Source organism: Hemitrygon akajei, chromosome 5 (assembly GCF_048418815.1).
Source record: "Hemitrygon akajei chromosome 5, sHemAka1.3, whole genome shotgun sequence".
Lineage (NCBI taxonomy): Eukaryota > Metazoa > Chordata > Chondrichthyes > Myliobatiformes > Dasyatidae > Hemitrygon > Hemitrygon akajei.
The window spans coordinates 31,333,890-31,355,033 of NC_133128.1; the positions used below are offsets into that span (position 1 = coordinate 31,333,890).

Here is a 21,144-nt window from a genome sequence, read left to right on the forward strand (position 1 = left end):
CGCAGTCCTCAGTCTCTGCCTATGCTCAGACTTTCCAAAGTATGGACGTGGTGCAGCACAGTGAGCACTCTTGATGGTGGTGTAACAGTGGCCCACTGTGTTGGTTCCCCTGACACTACAAGTGATTTATTGGTAGTAATTATTTAGAGACATTTTCAAGCTGGCCTGGTTAAAATTCGCCAGAATGACGGGAACGTCATCAAAATGTGATGTTTCATGTCTGTTGATTAAATCACTCAGTTTGTCTAAAGCCTGTTTTACACTGGCCTGAGGTGGGATATACACCACTACCAAGATGGCCACTGAAATCTCCCATGGCAGATAAAATGGACGATACCTAATCACAATGTGTTTCAGGTTGTGTGTGCAGGACTGGGACAGTACCACAGCTTTTGTACACTACAAGGAATTGATCATAAAGCACACTCAGCCTCCTGTGCCTTTGAAAGACTCAGCAGTCCTATCTTGGTGGTGTATTGTGACCCCATTGATCCATATTGCTGCATTTAGAATAGAGGGCTTAACCAAGATTCCATGAAACAAAACACAACTTTTAATGTCCCTCTGTACAACGGTCTAGCTCTGAGGTCTTTGATTTTATTTTATTTCATCAGAGACCACACGTTTGCCAGATATTGTAAGTTGAAAGCTACACTTCCTTAGATGAACTTTAAAACCAGAGTGGCATCCTCTCTTCTGCTGTCTTAAAGGAGAACCGCCCCAGCGAACAGAGTCCGTTCAAGTTTCATCAACTTTAAGTAGCGATAGACTTTTTAATCACCTTAAAATGATGTTACTAACTTGTGTTAAACTATGTATACCTGTCTGGACACGTCCCTCTGCTGACTGCTCCTGTGGCTCCTCCCACAGACCCCTGTATAAAGGCGATTGGAGTCACTGCTCCTCCCTCAGTCTCCGAGATGCCGTGCTCCGTTTTGCTGCTAATAAAAGCCTATCGTTCACCTCCCGTCTCCAAGAGTTATTGATGGTGCATCAATTTTATTAGCAGCAATTTTAAAACATGGAGAGCATTTTACGAGCAGACAGATTGGATCTCGACCCTCAATCCCAGGAAGCCGGCGACGCTTTCGAACTCTGGCTAGCATGCTTCAGATCGTACCAGGAGGAGATTCATGTGACCGACCCTGCCACGACGCACAGGGTTCTCCTCTCCAGAGTCAGTGCAAGGGTCTACTCCATGATCAGGGACCAAACGGACTACCAGGGTGCGATGGATGCCCTCAAAAGACAATACCGGCGGCCGGTGAACATCGTCTACGCAAGACATCGCTTAACGACACAGCGGCAGCGGGCCGGAGAGTCGAGCGCTGAGTTTGTCCGGGCCCTACAGACACTCGTGCGGGCCTGCAACTGTAGGGGACAGACGGCGGAACAGCATGCGGAGCTCTTGGTACGAGACGCCATCGATACGGGGATCAGGTCAGTGTACCTGCGCCAGCGGCTGCTGGAACACGCTGATCTTACCTTACATTTGGTGATCGAGCTGGCCGACATGCTGGAGGCCACTCTGCACGATGCTGACGCTGTCCAGGTGCACGATCTCCCACCGGCCCCATGGACGCTGCAGATCCTGCAACCCGTCGGCAAATCAACCTCGGCTGCTGCCAGGTGCGAGTCCGTGAAGTCCCCGCAACCCGCCGGCGAATCAACCTCGGCTGCTGCCAGGTGCGAGTCCGTGAAGTCCCCGCAACCCGCCGGCGAATCAACCACGGCTGCTACCAGTCGCAAGTCCGCGCAGTGTTACTTCTGCGGACTCGAAAAGCACCCCTGAAAACGCTGCCTAGCCCAAGAAGCTACCTGCTCCAGCTGCGGAAAGAAGGGCCTCTTCGCCAAGGCCTGTAAGTCTAAACCACGAGCAGTGCCGCGTGCGAGGCATGGGTGTCGCCATCTTGGTCGCCACCATCTTGCCTGCTCGCCTCGTGCGAGGCATGGGAGTGGCCATCTTGGTCGCCGCCATCTTGCCTGCTCGCCTCATGCGAGGCATGGGGGCGGCCACTTTTGTTGGTGCCACCTCTCCCCGCCTCCGACCCACGGGTGCTTACCGGGCACCAAGACGGCGTTTCAACTCTGCCCTCCGTGACCCTCGACCAAAGCGCTCCACACCAGCTCGCAAGGTCAATGATGGACATCCTGGTGGAGGGACACAGGACTAGCTGCCTGTTTGACATGGGCAGCACTGAGAGTTTTATTCACCCGGACACAGTGCAACGCTGCGGACTCGTGACACAGCCGGTAAGCCAGAAGGTCACCTTGGCTTCCAGATCGTATTCCACAGACATCCGGAGGGGTTGTGTAGCGACATTGGTGGTGCAGGGCACAGAATATCGGGACTTTGCGCTACTGGTCATGCCTCAACTGTGTGCCCCTGTGCTATTGGGGCTCGACTTCCAGAGCCACCTGAAAAGTGTGACAATGGAGTATGACGGGCCCCTCCCACCAATCACTGTCAGAAATCCTCATTTTTGTGGGACTTCGTCATATATCCTGCTACTGCCCCCACACACACACCGACCCGCACATCCCACCCAACACCATGCCAACAGCCGTGCTACTGACACCACTTGCAGCCTCTCCACCTTCAAGATCCCTCCCCCACCGCTGTTCGCCAACCTGACCCCCGACTGTAAACCTGTGGCAACTAAAAGCAGGAGGTACAGCGTGGGGGACAGGGCCTTCATTCAGTCAGAGGTGCAGCGGCTGCTCGGGGAGGGGATCATTGAGCCAAGCACAAGTCCTTGGAGGGCCCAGGTGGTTGTTGTTCGGATCGGGCAGAAGAATAGGATGGTCGTGGACTATAGCCAGACCATCAATAGGTTCACGCAGCTTGACGCGTACCCCCTACCCTGCATCGCGGATATGGTCAATCAGATAGCTCAGTACAAGGTGTACTCGACCATAGACCTGAAATCCGCTTACCATCAGCTCCCCATCCACCCGGAGGACTGCCCCTACACCGCCTTCGAGGCGGGCAGCAGGCTCTATCGCTTCCTGTGCATTCCCTTCGGTGTCACGAATGCTGTCTCTGTCTTCCAGAGGGAAATGGACCGGATGGTGAACCAGTGCCAACTGAAGGCCACGTTCCCATATCTGGATAACATCACCATCTGCGGTCACGACTGGCAGGATCACAACACCAACCTCCAACGATTTTTCCCAAGCGGCCAAAGCTCTTAACCTTACCTATAACAGGGACAAGTGTGTGTTCAGAACCACCCAACTTGCTATCCTTGGGTATTTCGTGGAGAACAGGGTCATTGGCCCTGACCCCGACCGTATGCACCCCCTGTTGGAACTCCCTCTTCCCACCACCCTCAGAGCCCTCAAACAGTGCCTGGGCTTCTTTTCCTATTACACCCAATGGGTCCCTCACTACACAGACGAGGGCTGCCCCCTGGTCAAGTCCACCGCATTTCCCTTCTCAGCCGCATTAAAGGGGACATTGCCAAAGCACCGATGCATGCGGTGGACGAGACCATTCCCTTCCAAGTAGAGAGTGATGCCTCTGACTTTGCACTGGCTGCTACCCTCAATCAGGCAGGAAGGCCGGTAGCATTCTTCTCTCGTACCCTTCAAGGCCCTGAAATTCGGCACTCCGCGGTGGAGAAAGAAGCCCAGGCCATAGTGGAAGCTATTAGGCACTGGAGGCACTATCTCGCCAGCAAAAGGTTCACCTTGCTGACCGACCAGCGCTCGGTTGCATTCATGTTCAGCAACCAACAGCGGAGCAAAATCAAAAATGATAAAATTTTGAGGTGGAGAATAGAACTCTCCACCTACAACTATGACATCATGTACAGGCCTGGACGGCTCAATGAGCCCCCTAATGCCCTATCCCGGGGAACATGTGCCAGCACGCAGATTGACCGGCTATACGCCCTACATGCAGATCTTTGCCACCCAGGGGTCACCCTTTTCGTGAAAGCCCAGAACCTGCCGTACTCCCTTGAGGAGATCAGGACGATGACCAGGGACTGCCAAATCTGCGCTGAGTGCAAACCGCACTTCTACCATCCTGAAAAGGCACACCTTATCAAGGCCACCTGCCCCTTTGAGCGACTGAGTGTCGACTTTAAGGGCCCCCTTCCCTACACCGACCACAATGTCTACTTTCTCAACATAATCGACGAGTACTCGCGGTTCCCCTTTGCCATCCCCTGCCCCGATACCACTGCCACGTCCGTCATAAAAGCCTTGTGCCAGCTCTTCACTCTGTTCGGATATCCCTGCTATATCCACAGTGATAGAGGGTCCTCCTTTATGAGTGACGAGCTGCGCCAATACCTGCTGGCTAGGGGTATTGCTACTAGTAGGACCACGAGCTGTAATCCCTGGGGGAATGGACAGATGGAGAGGGAGAATGCCACTGTGTGGAAGCCCACACTCTTAGCCCTTAGGTCAAAAGGTTGCCAGTCTCTCACTGGCAGGAGGTCCTCCCTGAGGCACTCCACTCTATCCGCTCCCTGTTATGCACGTCCACCAATGCCACCCCTCATGAGCGACTCTTTTATTTTTCCAGGAAGTCTGCCACTGGGACCACCCTACCAACTTGGCTGACGTCCCCAGGGCCAGTGCTGCTCCGGAAACATGCGAGGAGCAATAAATACTCCCCGATGGTCGAGAGGGTTCACCTACTTCATGCGAACCCCCAGAATGCCTACATGGTCTTACCTGATGGGCGGGAGGACACGGTCTCCGTCCGCGACCTGACACCCACAGGAGCAGCAGACCACTACCCCGAACACTCCACGGTGACTATGAACCCCGTACCCACCGAGGTGTATACCCACGAGACACCGCACGCTAAGCCCTACACAGACTCCTCATGACACTCCCATACCGGGCGCCACGCACACGCATGAGGGGTTACTGACGCCTAACGGGCTGGCACCTCAAGTCAGGCCAGAGCCAACACAACCACCGTCACCGGTGCAATCACCACCGGTGCTACGTAGATCGCAGCGACAGACTCAACCGCCTGATAGACTTAACCTGTAAATATACTTGTAAGAAACTTCGCCCCGTGGGGACTCTCTTTTAAAACAAAGGGGGGGGGGTGAATGTGGTAAACTATGTGTACCTGTCTCAACACGCCCCTCTGCTGACTGCTCTTGTGGCTCCTCTCACAGACCCCTGTGTAAAGGCGATTGGAGGCACTGCTCCTCCCTCAGTCTCCAAGATGCTGTGCTCCGTTTTGCTGCTAATAAAAGCCTATCGTTCTCTGAGAGTTATTGATGGTGCATCATAACTGTACAGAGCTTGGATGTAGTTGTGGTTTTCAGATGTAGCAGGCTGAAACAGGAGCATTTGATGGTTTCCATTGGAACTGTTTGCACGAGTTGCCTTCTTGTTAGCGCCCTGGAAGCCCTGGAGGCTGAAACTTAGCGGAGACCTGGTTATTGGGAAAGTATAAGGATCACCTTTAAGATTAATTAAACAGTGTGTTTAGTGTTCACACACATCCAGCCCTATGAGGCCAATCAACACCATCAATGATGCCAATCAGTTCTCCAGCCGGCCCTAAAACCTCCCTGCAGAACCAGTCCTACTGCTTTCTTCTCCGTCAATAACATTCCTGTCTCTACACCAGCCTCTCCTACTGATGCACCATCAATAACTCACTCTGAGACGTAAAAGCGAGGTATCGGCTTTTATTGACTGGAAGAAGGAACGAGCAGTGAGTGACCACCATACTACATCCTGGAGACTGAGAGGCCGGGCTCAGACCTCAATCACCTTTATACCGGGGTCTGTGGGAGGAGCCACAGGAGCAGTCATCGGGGGTGTGTCCAAGCAGGTATATGTAGTTCACCACACCTACCCAATTGGAATGATCTTACCTACCCACACCCCAATCCCCATACCATCTGTTCAGGAAGTATGTGACATCCCACACACCAGATTCAAGAACAGCGACTTCCCGTCAACAGCTCGGGTCCTGTAACATCTGGCAAAACCTTGTCACTGCAGATTAGTGACACTATGACCTCTGACTAACCTGCACCAAAATAGACTGCTTTTTGTTCTAATTATTTTTTCTTGTAAAAAAAAAACCAATGCATATAATTTATGATTCATTTAAGTTTCTCTTGTGAACGCTGTTTCTATGATGCTATTGCAAGGAAACTTTTCATTGCACTTGTACATAAATTATCTTGTGCATTTGACAATAAACTTGACTTTGGATATTCTCTCTACATGGCCAAACATCGTGAATGATCTCTATACCACAGAAGATCCGCCCTAGTTTGACATTCAACATTTTCTCGCCTTGCTGGATCTAGTGATCAAACTACCTTAGTACATCTTTAACTATTAGGCCCTGGAGCACATGTAGAATAGAGTCGTATTAATTGTGGACAGTATTCAGATTAAACTTTAGCACATTTTATCAAATGGGGTGCTATTTGAAGCTCTCAATTTCCTCAATAGTGAAAAACTGAAAGTTGATTTAGATGTGCAATTTTTTCCACTAAGAATAAGGTATCTCAAAAACATTTCCTGAATGCAACTTTTATCAGATAAAAATATTGGGTCACCCATTATGTGGTCACAGTGTCCTACATCAACAAATTTGTACAACCATTTAGACAACAGCATAATCTTTTTAACATATCATTTCAGAATCTCAGATGTATAGGAGCATTTTTAAGTGTGAACTGATGAAAGCAAGAATTAAACAACATTTACATTTTTATATGATAATTTAATGTCAGGAGAGGTGAATTTCCTTGCTATTTTCAGTGTTCCTCTGGAAGATCATAAGAACACTAACATTTTGTGGGATCGCCAGGGAACAAAAGTAGCTTGGTGGTTTCACTCATGCTTGTTATATATTTTATTTGTGATTGACCTAATTAATGCAAAGGTTTCCTTTGAAACAATACAATTTGAAATGCACGATGAGAGTTGGACTGAATGGCAGGAAAATTTCTAAACATTGGGATAAAATAACTGACATTGCAGAAGCAAAACTGTACATGGGAGCAGCATTTCTTAAAGGATACCCTCAGAAGTGGGTCCAAGTGTGGCTGCAAGTGTGCTTCTGCACTGCAGGTATAAATGGCAACATTCTGCACTCTTGGTTTGCACAGAAACTCATTGTTTCCATCTGCCTTGGCTGATTCTGGCTACAGCCGACACAGATGCCATTGAGGATAAAAACTTAACTGCCCGAAATGTTGACTGCTTATTCCCCTCCATAGATGCTACCTGACTTTGAGTTACTTCAGCAGTTTGCCTACTTTGCTTAAAGTATTTTGACATTCCTTTGCTGTCATGAGATTCCAATCTTGGAATTCCCTACCCAACAACACTGTTTCAGTACCACCACTTGAAGACCTGCAGTGGTTCAAGGTGGCTCACCATCACCTTCCCAAAAGCGAGTAAGCACGGCTTGAGCAAGCAGCATCAACATCCTGTAAATTAATTAAAAACAACAGAACTATTTACACTTTTCTGAACAAATTATAGTCAGGAAAACCAAGGATTATTAAAGGACATCCAGATGACAATCAGTATCACTCTGCAGTTCTTTCCCCATGACCATCTGTTCTTGTTCAACCACTGTCTCCCTACCATTGAAGACATCTTGAAAAACTCAGTGCCTCAAAAAAGTGGCAATTATCATTAAGTACCCCCACTGCCCAACACATGCCCTCTTCACATTACTACCATCAGTGAGGTGGGACAGGAGCTGAAGACATACATTCATCCTTTTAAGAGCAGCTTCTTCCCCAATGCCATCAGATTTCTGAATTGTCAATGAAGCCAGGAATACTACTTTGCTTTTTGTTTTCCTTTTTGCACTATTTACTTAGTATATATATATTTCTTATTTTATAGTATATTTTGTGTATTGCACTGTACTGCCACTAAACAACAGATTTCATGACATATACCAGTGATAATCAACTGGATTCTAATTATCTATTCATCACTACAACTCTTTAAACTCCAAATTCTACCACTAGCAAGACTTCCCGCTTTCTTCTTATTTTTACCATGGACTCCAATCCCTCTCCACCCTCGCCCCTTCCACCTAGGGAGCCTTCACTTGATTGGAAGCCATTGCAAGTCCCCTCCCTCCTCACTCAACTAAACAGTCATCACATTTTCCTTTAATTCCACTCACTCACACCCCAAGGTACTTTTTAAATTTGGAACCCACATTAACCCAAACTATATCTGTCTGCTCGTGGGGAACTTGCAACATTTCTGTTCAGTTTTACTCACATTCTCATCTCCCCCACCAGTACATGACGGATTACAAATGGAATTGCTTAGATCACAGAGTCGGAGTTTTACAGCATAAAAATAAGCCTTCAGGTCCAAGTCATTTATGCTGACTCATTGCCCAGTGAGCTAGTCCCATATGTCCACATTTGGCACATTGCCTTCTAAACTTTTTATCTGTGAGCTTATCTAGATGGCTTTTAAACATTACTAATGCTCCTGCCTCTACCACTATTTCTGGCAACTCATTCCAAATACATACCACCTTGCGCATGAAGCTCTGTCCCTGATGCCCCCTTTAAATCCCTCACTTCTGAGAAAAAGTATGCCACTTGTTTTAAGCACCGCCTTCCTGGGGAAAAGACCATGTATGTTTACCATGTCTATGTCCCTCATGATCTTGTATACCTCTGTCAGCTAGCTCACTAGATCTTCCACATTTCAGGGAATAAGCCCCTAGGCTGCGCAATAAATTCTTGTAATTCAGACCCCCAGTCCAAGCAACATCCTAATAAATCTTTCTGGCACCCTTTCTAGTTTATTAGCATCTTTCCTCTCTCAGCCTAATCAAAACCATACACAATACTCCAAGTGAAATCTCATCTGCATCTAATATCCTCTCAGTGGCCACTTTATTAGGTACAAGAGGAGTGGAATCCAGTGTGGTCTTCAGCTCCTGTAGCCCTTCCACTTCAAAGTTCAACATGTTGTGCGTTCAGAGATGCTCTTCTGCACACCACTTGTAAGTTGCTGTCATGTTCCTGTCAGCTTGAATCAATCTGACCTCTCTCATTAACAAGGTGTTTTTGCATACTGATCTGCCACTCACTGGATGCTTTTTTGTTTTTTTTTGCTCTATTCTCTATAAACTTTAGAGTCTATTGTGCATGAAAGTCCCAAAACATTGAGCAGTTTCTGAGATACTCAAACCACCCCATCTAACACCAACAATCATTCCACAGTCAAAGTCACTTAGATCGCATTTCTTCCCCATTCCGATGTTTGCTCTGAATAACAACTGAACCTCTCGACTTTATCTGCATGCATTGAGTTCCTGCCACATAATTGACAGATTAGACGTTTGCATTACTGAGACATACAGGTGTACCTAATAAAGTGGCCACTGAGTGGACCTGCACCGTCACTTCCCAGCCCCACACTCAATGCCCCAAATGAAGACCACCAGCAGGTCAGACACTTCCTTTACCACCTTATCTACCCGAGACAGCACTTTCAGAAAACAGGGAGGTATCAACAATCTTATTGCTGATTTTTACCCTTTCCTCACCTTCACATCTACCTTCATTACTTCCCTCCCATGATTTAAGGGGAGAGGATAATGACCAATATGTGCTAGCTTTATAACTACCTTCTGGAAAAGTTGCATTTTCCTAGTTTCTCAATCTTGTCTGTCCAACAATGCCATTTTCTATTCTACTCTTCTGATGGTCTTTTTGAATCAAAGGTTCCTCTCCATCACTTCACCTGTGCTCTGAAGGAGAGGCTGTTTACCCTGAAGCAAAGGAGACTGAGTAGTGACTTTATAGCAGGACGCAGACAAGGTAGACCAGCACAGTTCTCTAATCGATCTTGGGGATCTAAAACTGGAAAGCATAGGTTTAACATTTACAGGGGATTTAGGTCCATGTTTTTCTCCACAGAGTGCAGTGAGTATATGGTGAGTTGCCAAACGAAGTGCTAAAGGTGGTTTATAATTTAAAGTGTTAAGAGATTCGGATAGGTAAATGATTAAAAAAAGATTTAGGGACTATGGGCCTGACACAGACAAGTGGTATTAGCTCAGATAGACACCTTGGTTGGTACAGACAAGTTGGACTGAAAAGGTGGTCAGTTTTTTTGTATGGCATAACTCTGACTCTAAATTATTTTTTTAAAGAAACATGCCAAGCACACACATCGAAATCTGAAGTGGTATTGAAAACAGGCAATGAATGCTAACACTTTCAGGCTGGAGACCCTCAACAGATTAGGGGCCTGACCTGCTGATTTCCAGCGTCTACAGGATCTCGTGTTTATGAATACCAACAGTCCACTCACACAGAGTATTTATCACATCGTGTTATATCGCAATTCACTCAACATTTTTAAAAAGCATTCAAAACAAAATAAAATGTTTTAAGATTCCAAGGTGAACAAATCCAGCAATCAGATGCCACTGTTGATTAGGACTGTAGAGTTTCAAGATGGATGAAGTAACTTGAGAAAGGTTATTGTGCGGAGTAAAACATTAATACTTCTCCAAGGATCATCGCCGGGCAGAGAGATTTGTGAGCTCCTGAGAGCAATGCCACCTAGAGTTTAGCCATCCAGCACTCAGCACCTGGTAGGGTCCCCCATAGAGACAAGGACAAGCGGGAGGTTCCAGACAAAGAGCAATCCGACCGAGGCCTCAACAGTGGCACAGTTGGAAAACGACACCTCATCACAGCAGCAGCAGCGAAGGGTCCACAGTGGTTTGGCTTTCCTTGCCACTGGACACGGACGCCAATCTGTCTAGGACCGTGTGGTGGCTCTCCACGCATCAGTCTCCCAAGGTTAAACAAATTCACACACAGGCACTTTTCATTAAAGGGATAATCCCTTGGGAGAACATCATACTCCGCAAGTGTTTGCACTACGCTACATTAATGCAAATCTAGCAAAAAAGAACTCAAAACTGGGCATCCATGAGCCACTCTGAATCAGAGCAGTTTATATTTGCTGATGAAATATTTCTCAGTCTATCATTTACTCTATGGAGTTAAGGATTACGAATGAATAGCCTCCAAGGGCATGCAGAGCAATATCCAGAGTACCAAAGTAGAAATCTTTTAAAACCACAAAACTGGACTAAATACAAGCAAAACAGCAAATGAAGCATTCTCAGAACTAAGCAATGCCACAACCATCATGTCAGGTCTACAAAGATACCACATCCTGTTTTGAATGAGGGTCGATTAAACAACACGTAGGGTGAAGAGATGGGAGAACATAAATGAACCAAAGTAAAACAGAGTAACAATGAAGGTGAGGTGCATTAATATGAGGGACTGAAATCATATCTTGCACGAAAGAAGGTGTTACAGTTGCTGAAGGCCAATTCCTAGTGTCATTGCTGAAGCAGCTCCTTGGCCCCGTCTTCCAGTTGCTGAAAATAACAACCTACGATTGCAGTATGCAAAATACATGACCATGATGCCGTTGCATTTTGGGCACCGTTCAAGCTTGGGTACGCCAAACGATATTTGTGCCATACAATGGCAGGAAATCTATTGCCCATGTTTAATATATGAACACTACCAAATGCCTTGCGGGTCCACCAACAATTAGATTATCATCCAGATTACCTAGATGTAGATAGATCTACTGGAGTGGTGGGAGCATGAGTGGTGTTTAAACATCGAGTGCTCGATTCTCATTTTTATTTACTTAGAGGTACAGCACAGTAACAGGCCTTCCAGTCCGATGAGCTGAGCTTAGGCCCAATTACACCTAAGAGTCCGATTAACCTACGAACCCAGACGTCTTTGGAATGTGGAAGGAAACCTGAGAGCCTGGAGGAGACACATGGGAGTCATGGGAAGAATGCATAAACAGCAATGGGATTCAATCTGGGTTGCTGGTACTCTTAACTGCGTTACGCTAACTATTACACTATTGTGCTGCTCTTAAACTTTCCCACTATTTAAATGAGTATCAGGATTGTGGTGCAATATTTTTCACCTTTGCTGAGCGGCGCAGCTTCAGCCACATTCAGTGCGATACTGTCTGAGAATGATCAATCCACTGACACTTGTTTACCATCCATATTGTTATATGGTTAACCACAGTCATCAAAATCGCATCAAAGATCCTCAACTCTTATGAAGCATTTTTCATAAAGAAAGCAACGAGAAAAAAAGTCAAACTATTTTGCTTGGCAAGAATATAGATTTATTAAACCCAGAATAAACCCAGTAGAACAATAAACCTTGTGGATAACATGACAGTATCATCAGATTTTGAAGCACAAACAAAAGTTGTCTATTATCTAATTCTTGACATTCAATTCCATTACATAAGTAAAATTGCAATATTTAGAGTAACATTCCCCATGGCTATTTTATGTAAGGCACTCTCTTTGGTCAAAATCCATCATACTTTGCAGTAAAGATAGTTCACAACAATACAGCTACAAAATGTTGCCAATTAGATTCACTAAAGAATAAGAATGATTTTATAAGTATGACATTTCTGCCTTCGCTTTCGCTTTGCTGTGAATTATATCAATCTTGCTATATGTAGATAATGCAATCTTAGGCTGGGTTACCAGCTACTTCCTAAATTCAGCTTCATGGCTCTCTTTCCAATTTTATACTTAAGTGAGAACACACCATAATAATAAACGGCACCATCATAATTACATTATATATTTACCAACCATCATCTGGTCGGAAGAAACACAAAACAATCGCAAAACCATTTATACCAACTAAACAAATATTATGTTGTTTTGTTTTATATTTAATGCACCAGAATTCAAAGACCATTCAGTCAGTAAGATGTTATATGGCTATACTCTTAACAATTTGTTCCTGTACATCAGAGATTTGCAAAGGTGGCCATGCACGATAAATCCACTATGTTCCTCTCTGCAATAATCAAGTAATCCTGTTAAAGTCATGCACGTTTGAGCACAATGTGTCTATTTCCCTCTCTCCAAATATGATCAAATTTAAATACCTTCATACACAGTTTCTGTATTTATAATCTATTGCCACAGATGGTCACTATGCCTTCCTCAACTCCATGAACACAAGTTATGCTGGGACATGATGAACAATAAACAATATCCTCTTGGTTTCTGAAACTTCACACGCAAATTTAGTTTCTGAGTCCTAGTGGATTGTTCAGCAACACTTAAGTCTTCACGTAAAACTTAAAGCTGTTCTTGTTCAATAAGAAAACAACACTCTCAAGGAGATATCACTAACCAAGTCAAGAGAACAGAATACAAAACATTTATGCTCCACAAGACTGGAGTTACTGTGTTGGCATTGTCACTGCAAAATAAATTATCGTGCCCGCATTTACCATTTTAACCCAAATCATTCTTAACTATGGAAGTGATGCTGGTCATTATTGTTCATTACTATGCAAAGTATGTCACATGTCTACTTGGACAAGGTAGCAGCCTCGATGCAATTTACAAAGTTCTTCATCTTCACTACGCCCACCCAACATCTTCACCAGAAGCATTTCACCACCACTACCTCGGGAACGTTTAGAGATGGACAATAAATGTTAGCCTTGACAAAGTCATAGAACACAACAGCACAGAAACAGGCCTTTTGGCCAACCTAGACTTTGGCAAACATCCAAATTTAAAATAAAATGTGGACATATTCACTAGATACGAGACTTGTATGTGGATTTAAACCTCATGTCATATTATTGTAGATAAGTGAAAATGCTGTACAAAAATGGTTTTATGAACAAAATACAAAAAATATTTAAAGCATGGGAATAATCTGGGCACATTTGGAAATTATTTAGTAGTTATGTTTAAAAATAACCCTCTTAAATCATTTTCCGGGTAAAAGATTTGTTATGTTTTATTAAAGCCCCAATTTTAGAAGGTTCTGCAGCTTTCTCTAAAAACAAAAAAAATCACCTATGCAAATGAAACAAGTGATTTTAGTAGAATCGCGGATTTCACTGTGCTGTTCTGCTCCAATGTTTCACAAAAGGCAATAATCACACTATAATTGAGCTGACATTGGGAATATTAGAAAGCTCAAAATCATTTTACTGCCCGTTATTGCAAGCAATTGTTTATATATGGGAACAAGCATCTGCCATTTTCCATTCTCAGATGTCAACACCAAATACACTCTTTCTGTCAGATTAAAACACACTGCTCTTTTGTGCAAACTCAGTTAAGTTAAACAACTGCTCCAGTCTTGTTTACATAGTATTACCTCAGTCATTTATTGATCAGAGTAATCTTTAATCCAACACTCCTATCACTGAATGTAATAGCAAATGTGGCTGCAAAAAGAAGCCTCAAAGTGGAAAGTAACCTTCCAAATACAAAGTCAGATTAACGTTTGAACATTTCTTCTGGTTTTCCCATCCACCTCATCTCAGAGGTGAATTACGTTCATATCAAATGTATATCCATGTCAAAGGGTAGCAAATCTTAAAAGATTCCAAAATATTCTGAAGTGAGTAACTCAGGAAATCAGGGTTACCAGACCTCTAGCGAACTGTCTGATCTTTGCCATGGTACTTACAAATCACCAAGAAAATGTATGGACTTAACTAGCTCATGCATTTCTTCTGACATTTATAGCAACAAATTCCAAATGCATTAAATAGATTTCTGTATAATGGTGGGAAGTTCACCAACTGGAGGTGGGTTGTACTTTTCCAAACGCATTAACCGTCGTAGGATATCTTGACGCTGCATCGGCCAGTTGTAGACATGCGTATTTTGAAGCCATGAAGGAACATGTTTCTGAACAAATAACATGAACAATGATTAAAATCAGTTGATACCAAAGACAATGTTTGCAACCTGTTAATCAAATTACTAATTGATCGCTATGGTTTAATCAGATCTTAATTAAGCACACTTCATTCTCTGTTACCTGTCACCTTAAGTTCCAATATACCTTGATCTACCCACAAGAAAGCTCACCAACATCTCTACTTTCTGAGGAAGCGGAATCTATGTACATCAGTACTCATGACCTTCTAAAGGTGTGCAGTTGAGAGCATCACTGTGGTACAGAATCTGCACTGTTGCAGACAAGAAGTCCTACAATGGGTACTTAAAACTGCCCAACGCATAACCAGCTTCAGCTTTTCCACCACCAAGGACATATACACAGAAAGGTGGCAGAAAATAGCCAGCAATATCTTGAAAGATTTCACCCACCCTGCTCATGGACTGTTGTCCCACTCTCAGCAGGGAAGAGGCTATGCCAGGACCACCAGACTCAAAAATAGTTAGTTCCTCCAAGCCGTCAGCTTATCAACACCTCCACCCATTCACACACCACCATTTTATTTCTCCTGTCAGTCACCATATGTATAGATACTCCTGTGCCTAGTGCCACTTTATGTACATATATTCAGTCTATGTATGTAAGATCATCTTAAGTATTTATATGTATAAACTGTGTTCTTTATGCTTATTGCAGATTTTTTATGCTCTATCAGATCTGGAGTTATAATATTTTTGTTTTCCTTTACACTTGCGTACAGACAAATGACAGTGAACAATCATTAATCTTGAGTTTAATATGGTTTGTATAATTTTCAAATGGAAATGCACAATTACCAAAATTCATGTCTACATTTTAATTTGAAACAATTTTCAGAATTAACAACACAAATTAACTTCTGTCACCATAGTCACGTTACTCAGTCCCAAAACCTCCAGTGTGCCCATTAAAATTCTAGTCATCTTCATACATTTCTTAAGCGAAGCACATCAGTTTATTAATGCTTCAAGTTAATTGCACTGTCTTTAAGTCAAGTTCATCCACAGTATAAACCTGAATGTTGATCTCCTATTTTTTTCTTTCCTCCTGTCACAAAAAATATTTATCACCTAAATTTTTCACACATGCAGACTGAATTTCATGCTCATTCAAGTTCAGTGGATTCCAGTTAATTGGGCCATTGGTTAATTGGGACAGTCCCTTATTTGGGACAACTCTTAAAGAACAAAAACTGATCAAGAAAGTAGCCAGGATTCCTTTTATTTATTTAGGACACCACATCGCTTAATTGGGACAGGAGACTATTGCCAAACAGTTCCTAAATAGTGTCAGTCACGTACTTTTGCTGTGCCCATTAGACATTATACCATGCTTAGAGGAAACAGTTTTTAAAATAGTGTCAGTTCCATGCATTTGTGTAGAAAAAGCAGCAAGACCATTCAGAACTGTTTTGCTCATTGCCGTTTCAAACATTCAGTCTTGGAGATGCCAGAAACAACCAGGAGTGCAAATGAAATATTTCGCTACTTCAACAAGTTAGCAACTACATGGCATTTGAAGGCATTGAACATCATTTTGAATGCTACAATGGAAAAGAAGATTTACAGGATGCAATTATCAAAACACAGTATGAAGGCAGTCCATTATCTGCACTAGGTGCATGTGCTGATTTTGTTTATTTACAATCAATCAAAAGAACACAGCAGAGCACCCTGGATGAATTTCTCTGTCAATAACTATTAAGAACAGTACAATTTTATAGTACTGTAGAAGTACTGGTAGTGCTCTTAATTGTTCTATATTTCATCTAAACACATAATGAGTTACTGAGTTAATTGGGAGTTTCTTTTTTTAAAAAAAAAAAATACCTTTTTAACTATATCCATGAAATTTCAGCTAATTGAGACAGCTGCTTAATTGGCCAAAATGTGTCCCAATTAACCGGAATCCATTGCATTTGACTTCCAATACACAGGCAGAGCAACTTGTTCCCTTTCTTTCCTGTACACCATCAGCCTCTGCTAAAGATTAAGCTTGACTCATTAATTATATTCTCCTCCACATTCATGGTCCTCCCTTTAAAACCCTCCACCTATATTCCCTCAAACTTGCAGCATTAGTCTATATCTAGTCCCAGAGAAGATCACTAGCCAGTTCTTTGCATCTCCAATGTGGGGGGAAAACAGAACAAATCCAAGAGTCAAAGTAGATAGGTTCATTAACAGCTAAACCTGTTGTGAAAATATAAAATGATCTTTAGTGGCTGATAAAATACAAAAGCACCTGCAACTGTATATAACCCAATATTTTAAATATATACTCAAAATTACTGCCATGTGAATTCTCTATTGCCTTACTCTTTAATCTGCTACCTCTAGTTTTCTCAGAAGAATCACTATTTAACACATGTTGCAGCTAGTCCAGCCAAAAACTAAATCAAAAGTTTTATCTGGAACATCAAAATGGTGGAAAATGCGCCAATTGTGGCATCAGACCATGCCGATTAAATAAAAACATAATGGGCTTCTGACGACATGCAAACTTTAAAGCTGCAGCAAATAGAGAAATGTGGTGTTCAAGATTGAGACTGTTTTTAAATTAAGGTGTTTAGGAACCAAGCCAAATTCAGACTAGTGGCAGATACTTGAGTCATGCTTCAGGTAGAATATTTTGATTGCCAAAAGACAATGAGTTCCTTAAGGATAACATCCTTAATGCAAACATTTTCAGCTGCCTAACAGCTTTCCCAATAAACATGCCAGCATTTATGTACAAATGCTGCAAGTTCATGCAAGAATAGATGCTGGGTTAAATTTGAAAGTACAGTTACTGTGGTTTGAGATGGGACAAATTGCTTCACTAACAACATCTCACCATCTGGTTCACCATTTCAAAATGGATTAAATGACAAGTACCTGCCAAGTTTCCAAGTAAAATCAGATCAAATTTGCCACAGCATTAAGCTCAGTCTGAGTACATTTCTTATCCACAAGGTAATACCAAAGCACAGCAAGACAGATTACATAATCGCTCCTCCAGCATCATCCATTTCTACCCTTGTTTGAAGACCCCATCCATGCGTAACTTTGCCTATTCCAACCATTTACTGTGTGATTTGCTGAACTCTGCATCCTAATTAACCAGTGCCTAGATACTAACTTTCTCATCCTTGTTTCCAAATTCTTTATATCTTCCAAATATTTCCAGCCTCAAAACTCTGAGGTACCTGTGCTTCTTAACAAAACCACAAAATTCCACATGCTTTCAGCTGCTAAGCACCCAAGTTCTAGATGTTCCCCCTCTGCACTCTTTTTCCTTGTTCATCATGTGTAATGTCCTGGAAAATACCTTGTGTGCTTCAGAGTATGTCTCTTTATATAATAATGTTCTGGTAATGACTCGGGTACTTTACTTTTTAAAATGCTGTTTAGATAAATCACAAACCTGTAACCTTCAATCTTTCAAATTTTGCTTGATGGGTTCCTAACACTTCATTTTGCTCTATCTCAGTTTGTACTATTATGCTTTGGCCTGATTTCGCCCACCATATATTATATACACTCAGTGGCCACTTTATTAGGTACAGGAGTGCAACCCGGCGTGGACTTCTGCTGCAGTAACCCATCCACGTCAAGTCTCGATGTGTTGTGCATTCAGTGATGCTCTTCTGCACACCACTGTTGTAACAAGTGGTTATTTGTGTTACTGTCCCTTTCCTGTCAGCTTTAAAGTAATTTTTTTTAATCAAAGTTCAGGTGTGTCACCATATACCACTCAGATTCATTTTCATGCAGATGTGCACAGTAAATAAGACATTCAAATAACCAATGTGCAAAAAACAAATTGTGCAAATAGAAAAAGAATAAATAAGCAATAAATATAGAGAACGTGTTGTGGAGTCCTTGAATGGTTATAGGATCAGTTCAATCTGGTCTAGTCCAGCTTGAACCAGTCTGGCCACTTTCCCCTGACTTCTCTCATTAACAAAACATCCTTGTTCACAGAACTGCCACTCACTATATATATATTTTTTTTTATTTTTTTTTTGCTTTTTGCACCATTCTCTGTAAACTCTAGAGATTGTTGTGTATGAAAATTTCAGGAGATCAGCAGTTTCAGAGATACTCAAACCACCCCATCTGGCAGCAGCAATCATTCCACTGACAAAATCATTTAGATCACATTTCTTCCCTACTCTGATGTTTTGTTTGAACAGCTGAACCTCTTGACCATGTCTGCAAGCTCTTATACATTCCATTGCTGCACATGATTGGCAGATTCGATATTTGTCTTAATAAGTACGGTATCTAATAGAATGGCTATTGAGTGTATATGAAACTATGCAATAATATTTTTTAAAAGTTAACATTTTAAACCATCAGTTGTGAACTTAGTAAATCTTTTATTTATGTTAGGCATTTTGAACTTCAGAGGCTTCCTCGTCCCTTTGACTGTACCACACTAAAGTAGCCTTTCCTCTTGCAACCTGTAAAGTTCCAAAGATCTCCCTGCTGTTGAACTGCTAACCCAAATTCCCTTTGATGTTTACTTACCATGCAAGCGCCCGGAAAAATAATGGGAACAAATCTGAAATTCCTGCTTCCATTCTGAATGAATTCATTTTGCAGCTGCAACAAAACAATGATCAGATTAAAATATATTTGAGAACATTTCAGAGATGACAATTAGCATTAAAGTCAATGCAAATATTTTTAAAAAGTGTTCCCAGGATATCTTGCTCAAAATGCCGTCTTTTAAAGGTGTAACTTAACAGTTATATAATTAGTAACCTCTAAAGTGCCACTATGGTAACTCCTTCCACATCAATTAAAAAATTACAAACAAGACATGGTTATACTTTGCTCTCTTCCCAGGATACGTAAAAAAAAAAAGGATTCAGTCCTGATGAGGTGGCTTGACCTGACCCGTCAGCTCCTTACGTCTCCCCATAGGTGCTGCCTGGCCCGTTGGAGCTCCTTTCAACATTTTATGTATATTACTCTGGATTTCCAGCAGCTGTAGAATCTCCAGTGTTTACAATTGGTGGAGTAATGGTTAATTTTACAGGGCTAACAATTCCAGAAGCCCAAATTCAAACAGCTGGAGAATTTCAATTTAGATTAACAATGTGGAATTCAAAACAGAAACTATTCAACAGTACAACCGTGACAAAACCATCCGATTCGCCAATGTGTTTCTGATCTTAAACAAAATGGACTACAGCCACTCCTGACTCACTAATATACTGGCTTTTAGGGCATGTTTGAACAACAAAATGTTGCTAAGGAACATAAATATGGAAGGAGAGATGTTTGCTAGGAAAATGCAGCAGCATAGCTGAGGAAACTGATTGGGGGAGGGAGGAAATTAACAAACTAAAAAATCTCAGTAATATGATTGTTGTGATTATCAGCTTACCTGTTTATAAATAAAGACAGAATTCAAAGCATGTTCATCATTTTTGATGTCAAAGTTGTGAGATGTAACCGCTTCATAGTATTTAGGGCTAATGATGATAATGATCAGGTAGTCTTTCTAAAAATGCACATAAAAAAGACACCATGATCAAAAGTGATGAAGTACATTAAGAAATAGCTGTATGCTATTTATTCTCTGGACAAATATTTGAATAAAATTTAAGGGAAATGTAAACCATTGCAAAATTGCATGAGGAATACTCACATCATTTATGTATCTTTCCATCCAGTCAATTTTGTTTATACTTCTGAATTGCTGTTCAAATATATCAATCTAAAAAGAAACAGCTGAGAATAAATTATTAAGAACTGGTAATTTTATGCATATTTTTAATTGCATACAATACATTGGCTAAAACTTACACATGACATCCTATTTTTGGTTAGACTTTGATATCATTCCCTCAACTCCTATTACCTCAAAATTTGGAAGTATTATGCAAATTATAGGAAACTACAGATAAGCAGTAATGCATTTCAATTGCAAACACTATTTTCCATTCAAGAAAAAGTCAGATGAGGATTGAAACGCAATGAAAGAGTTTTTTTTTTAAAAACGGGTCAAAAACAGGGTCAGACATAGCACAATGTGTTGCAGCACAAAACTACAAGTTCAACCAGAATAGTATATTTATCTTAGACTGAACATGATTTTGTCCTTCATTTAAGATTAACATATTGACTCCAAATTCAAGGAAGATATGTTACATGAATCAGAAGTCAAGAAGCTCAGACAAAAGTATGTCACCCAGATGAATTTTAATACAATTCAAATCAGTTTTATGAACCTGTTCCTTTAAAGGTATTCTGAAATTGCTTCCAGGCAGACAATTTAATAATAGAAACTCAGCAATGTAATTTTGGTATTAATGACTCAAAACTCTATACTGGAAACCACGTCACTTTTAAACGTTTATGGGACT

At 42.2% G+C, this 21,144-nt stretch overlaps 1 protein-coding gene across 1 annotated transcript in view; it reads right to left on the bottom strand.

The window, feature by feature from the left end:
* Window positions 1–12,163: 12,163 nt before the first annotated feature.
* LOC140727592 (E3 ubiquitin ligase TRAF3IP2-like) overlaps window positions 12,164–21,144 on the bottom strand; it is a 52,588-nt gene continuing 43,607 nt past the window's right edge. The window contains exons 6-9 of the mRNA XM_073045126.1: window positions 20,427–20,495; window positions 20,163–20,279; window positions 19,298–19,372; window positions 12,164–14,752 (exon numbers count right to left, since the gene is read on the bottom strand). Of these exons, the coding sequence (XP_072901227.1) occupies window positions 14,606–14,752; window positions 19,298–19,372; window positions 20,163–20,279; window positions 20,427–20,495 (408 nt within the window). The 3' untranslated portion in view covers window positions 12,164–14,605. The remainder of the gene's footprint in view (window positions 14,753–19,297; window positions 19,373–20,162; window positions 20,280–20,426; window positions 20,496–21,144) is intronic.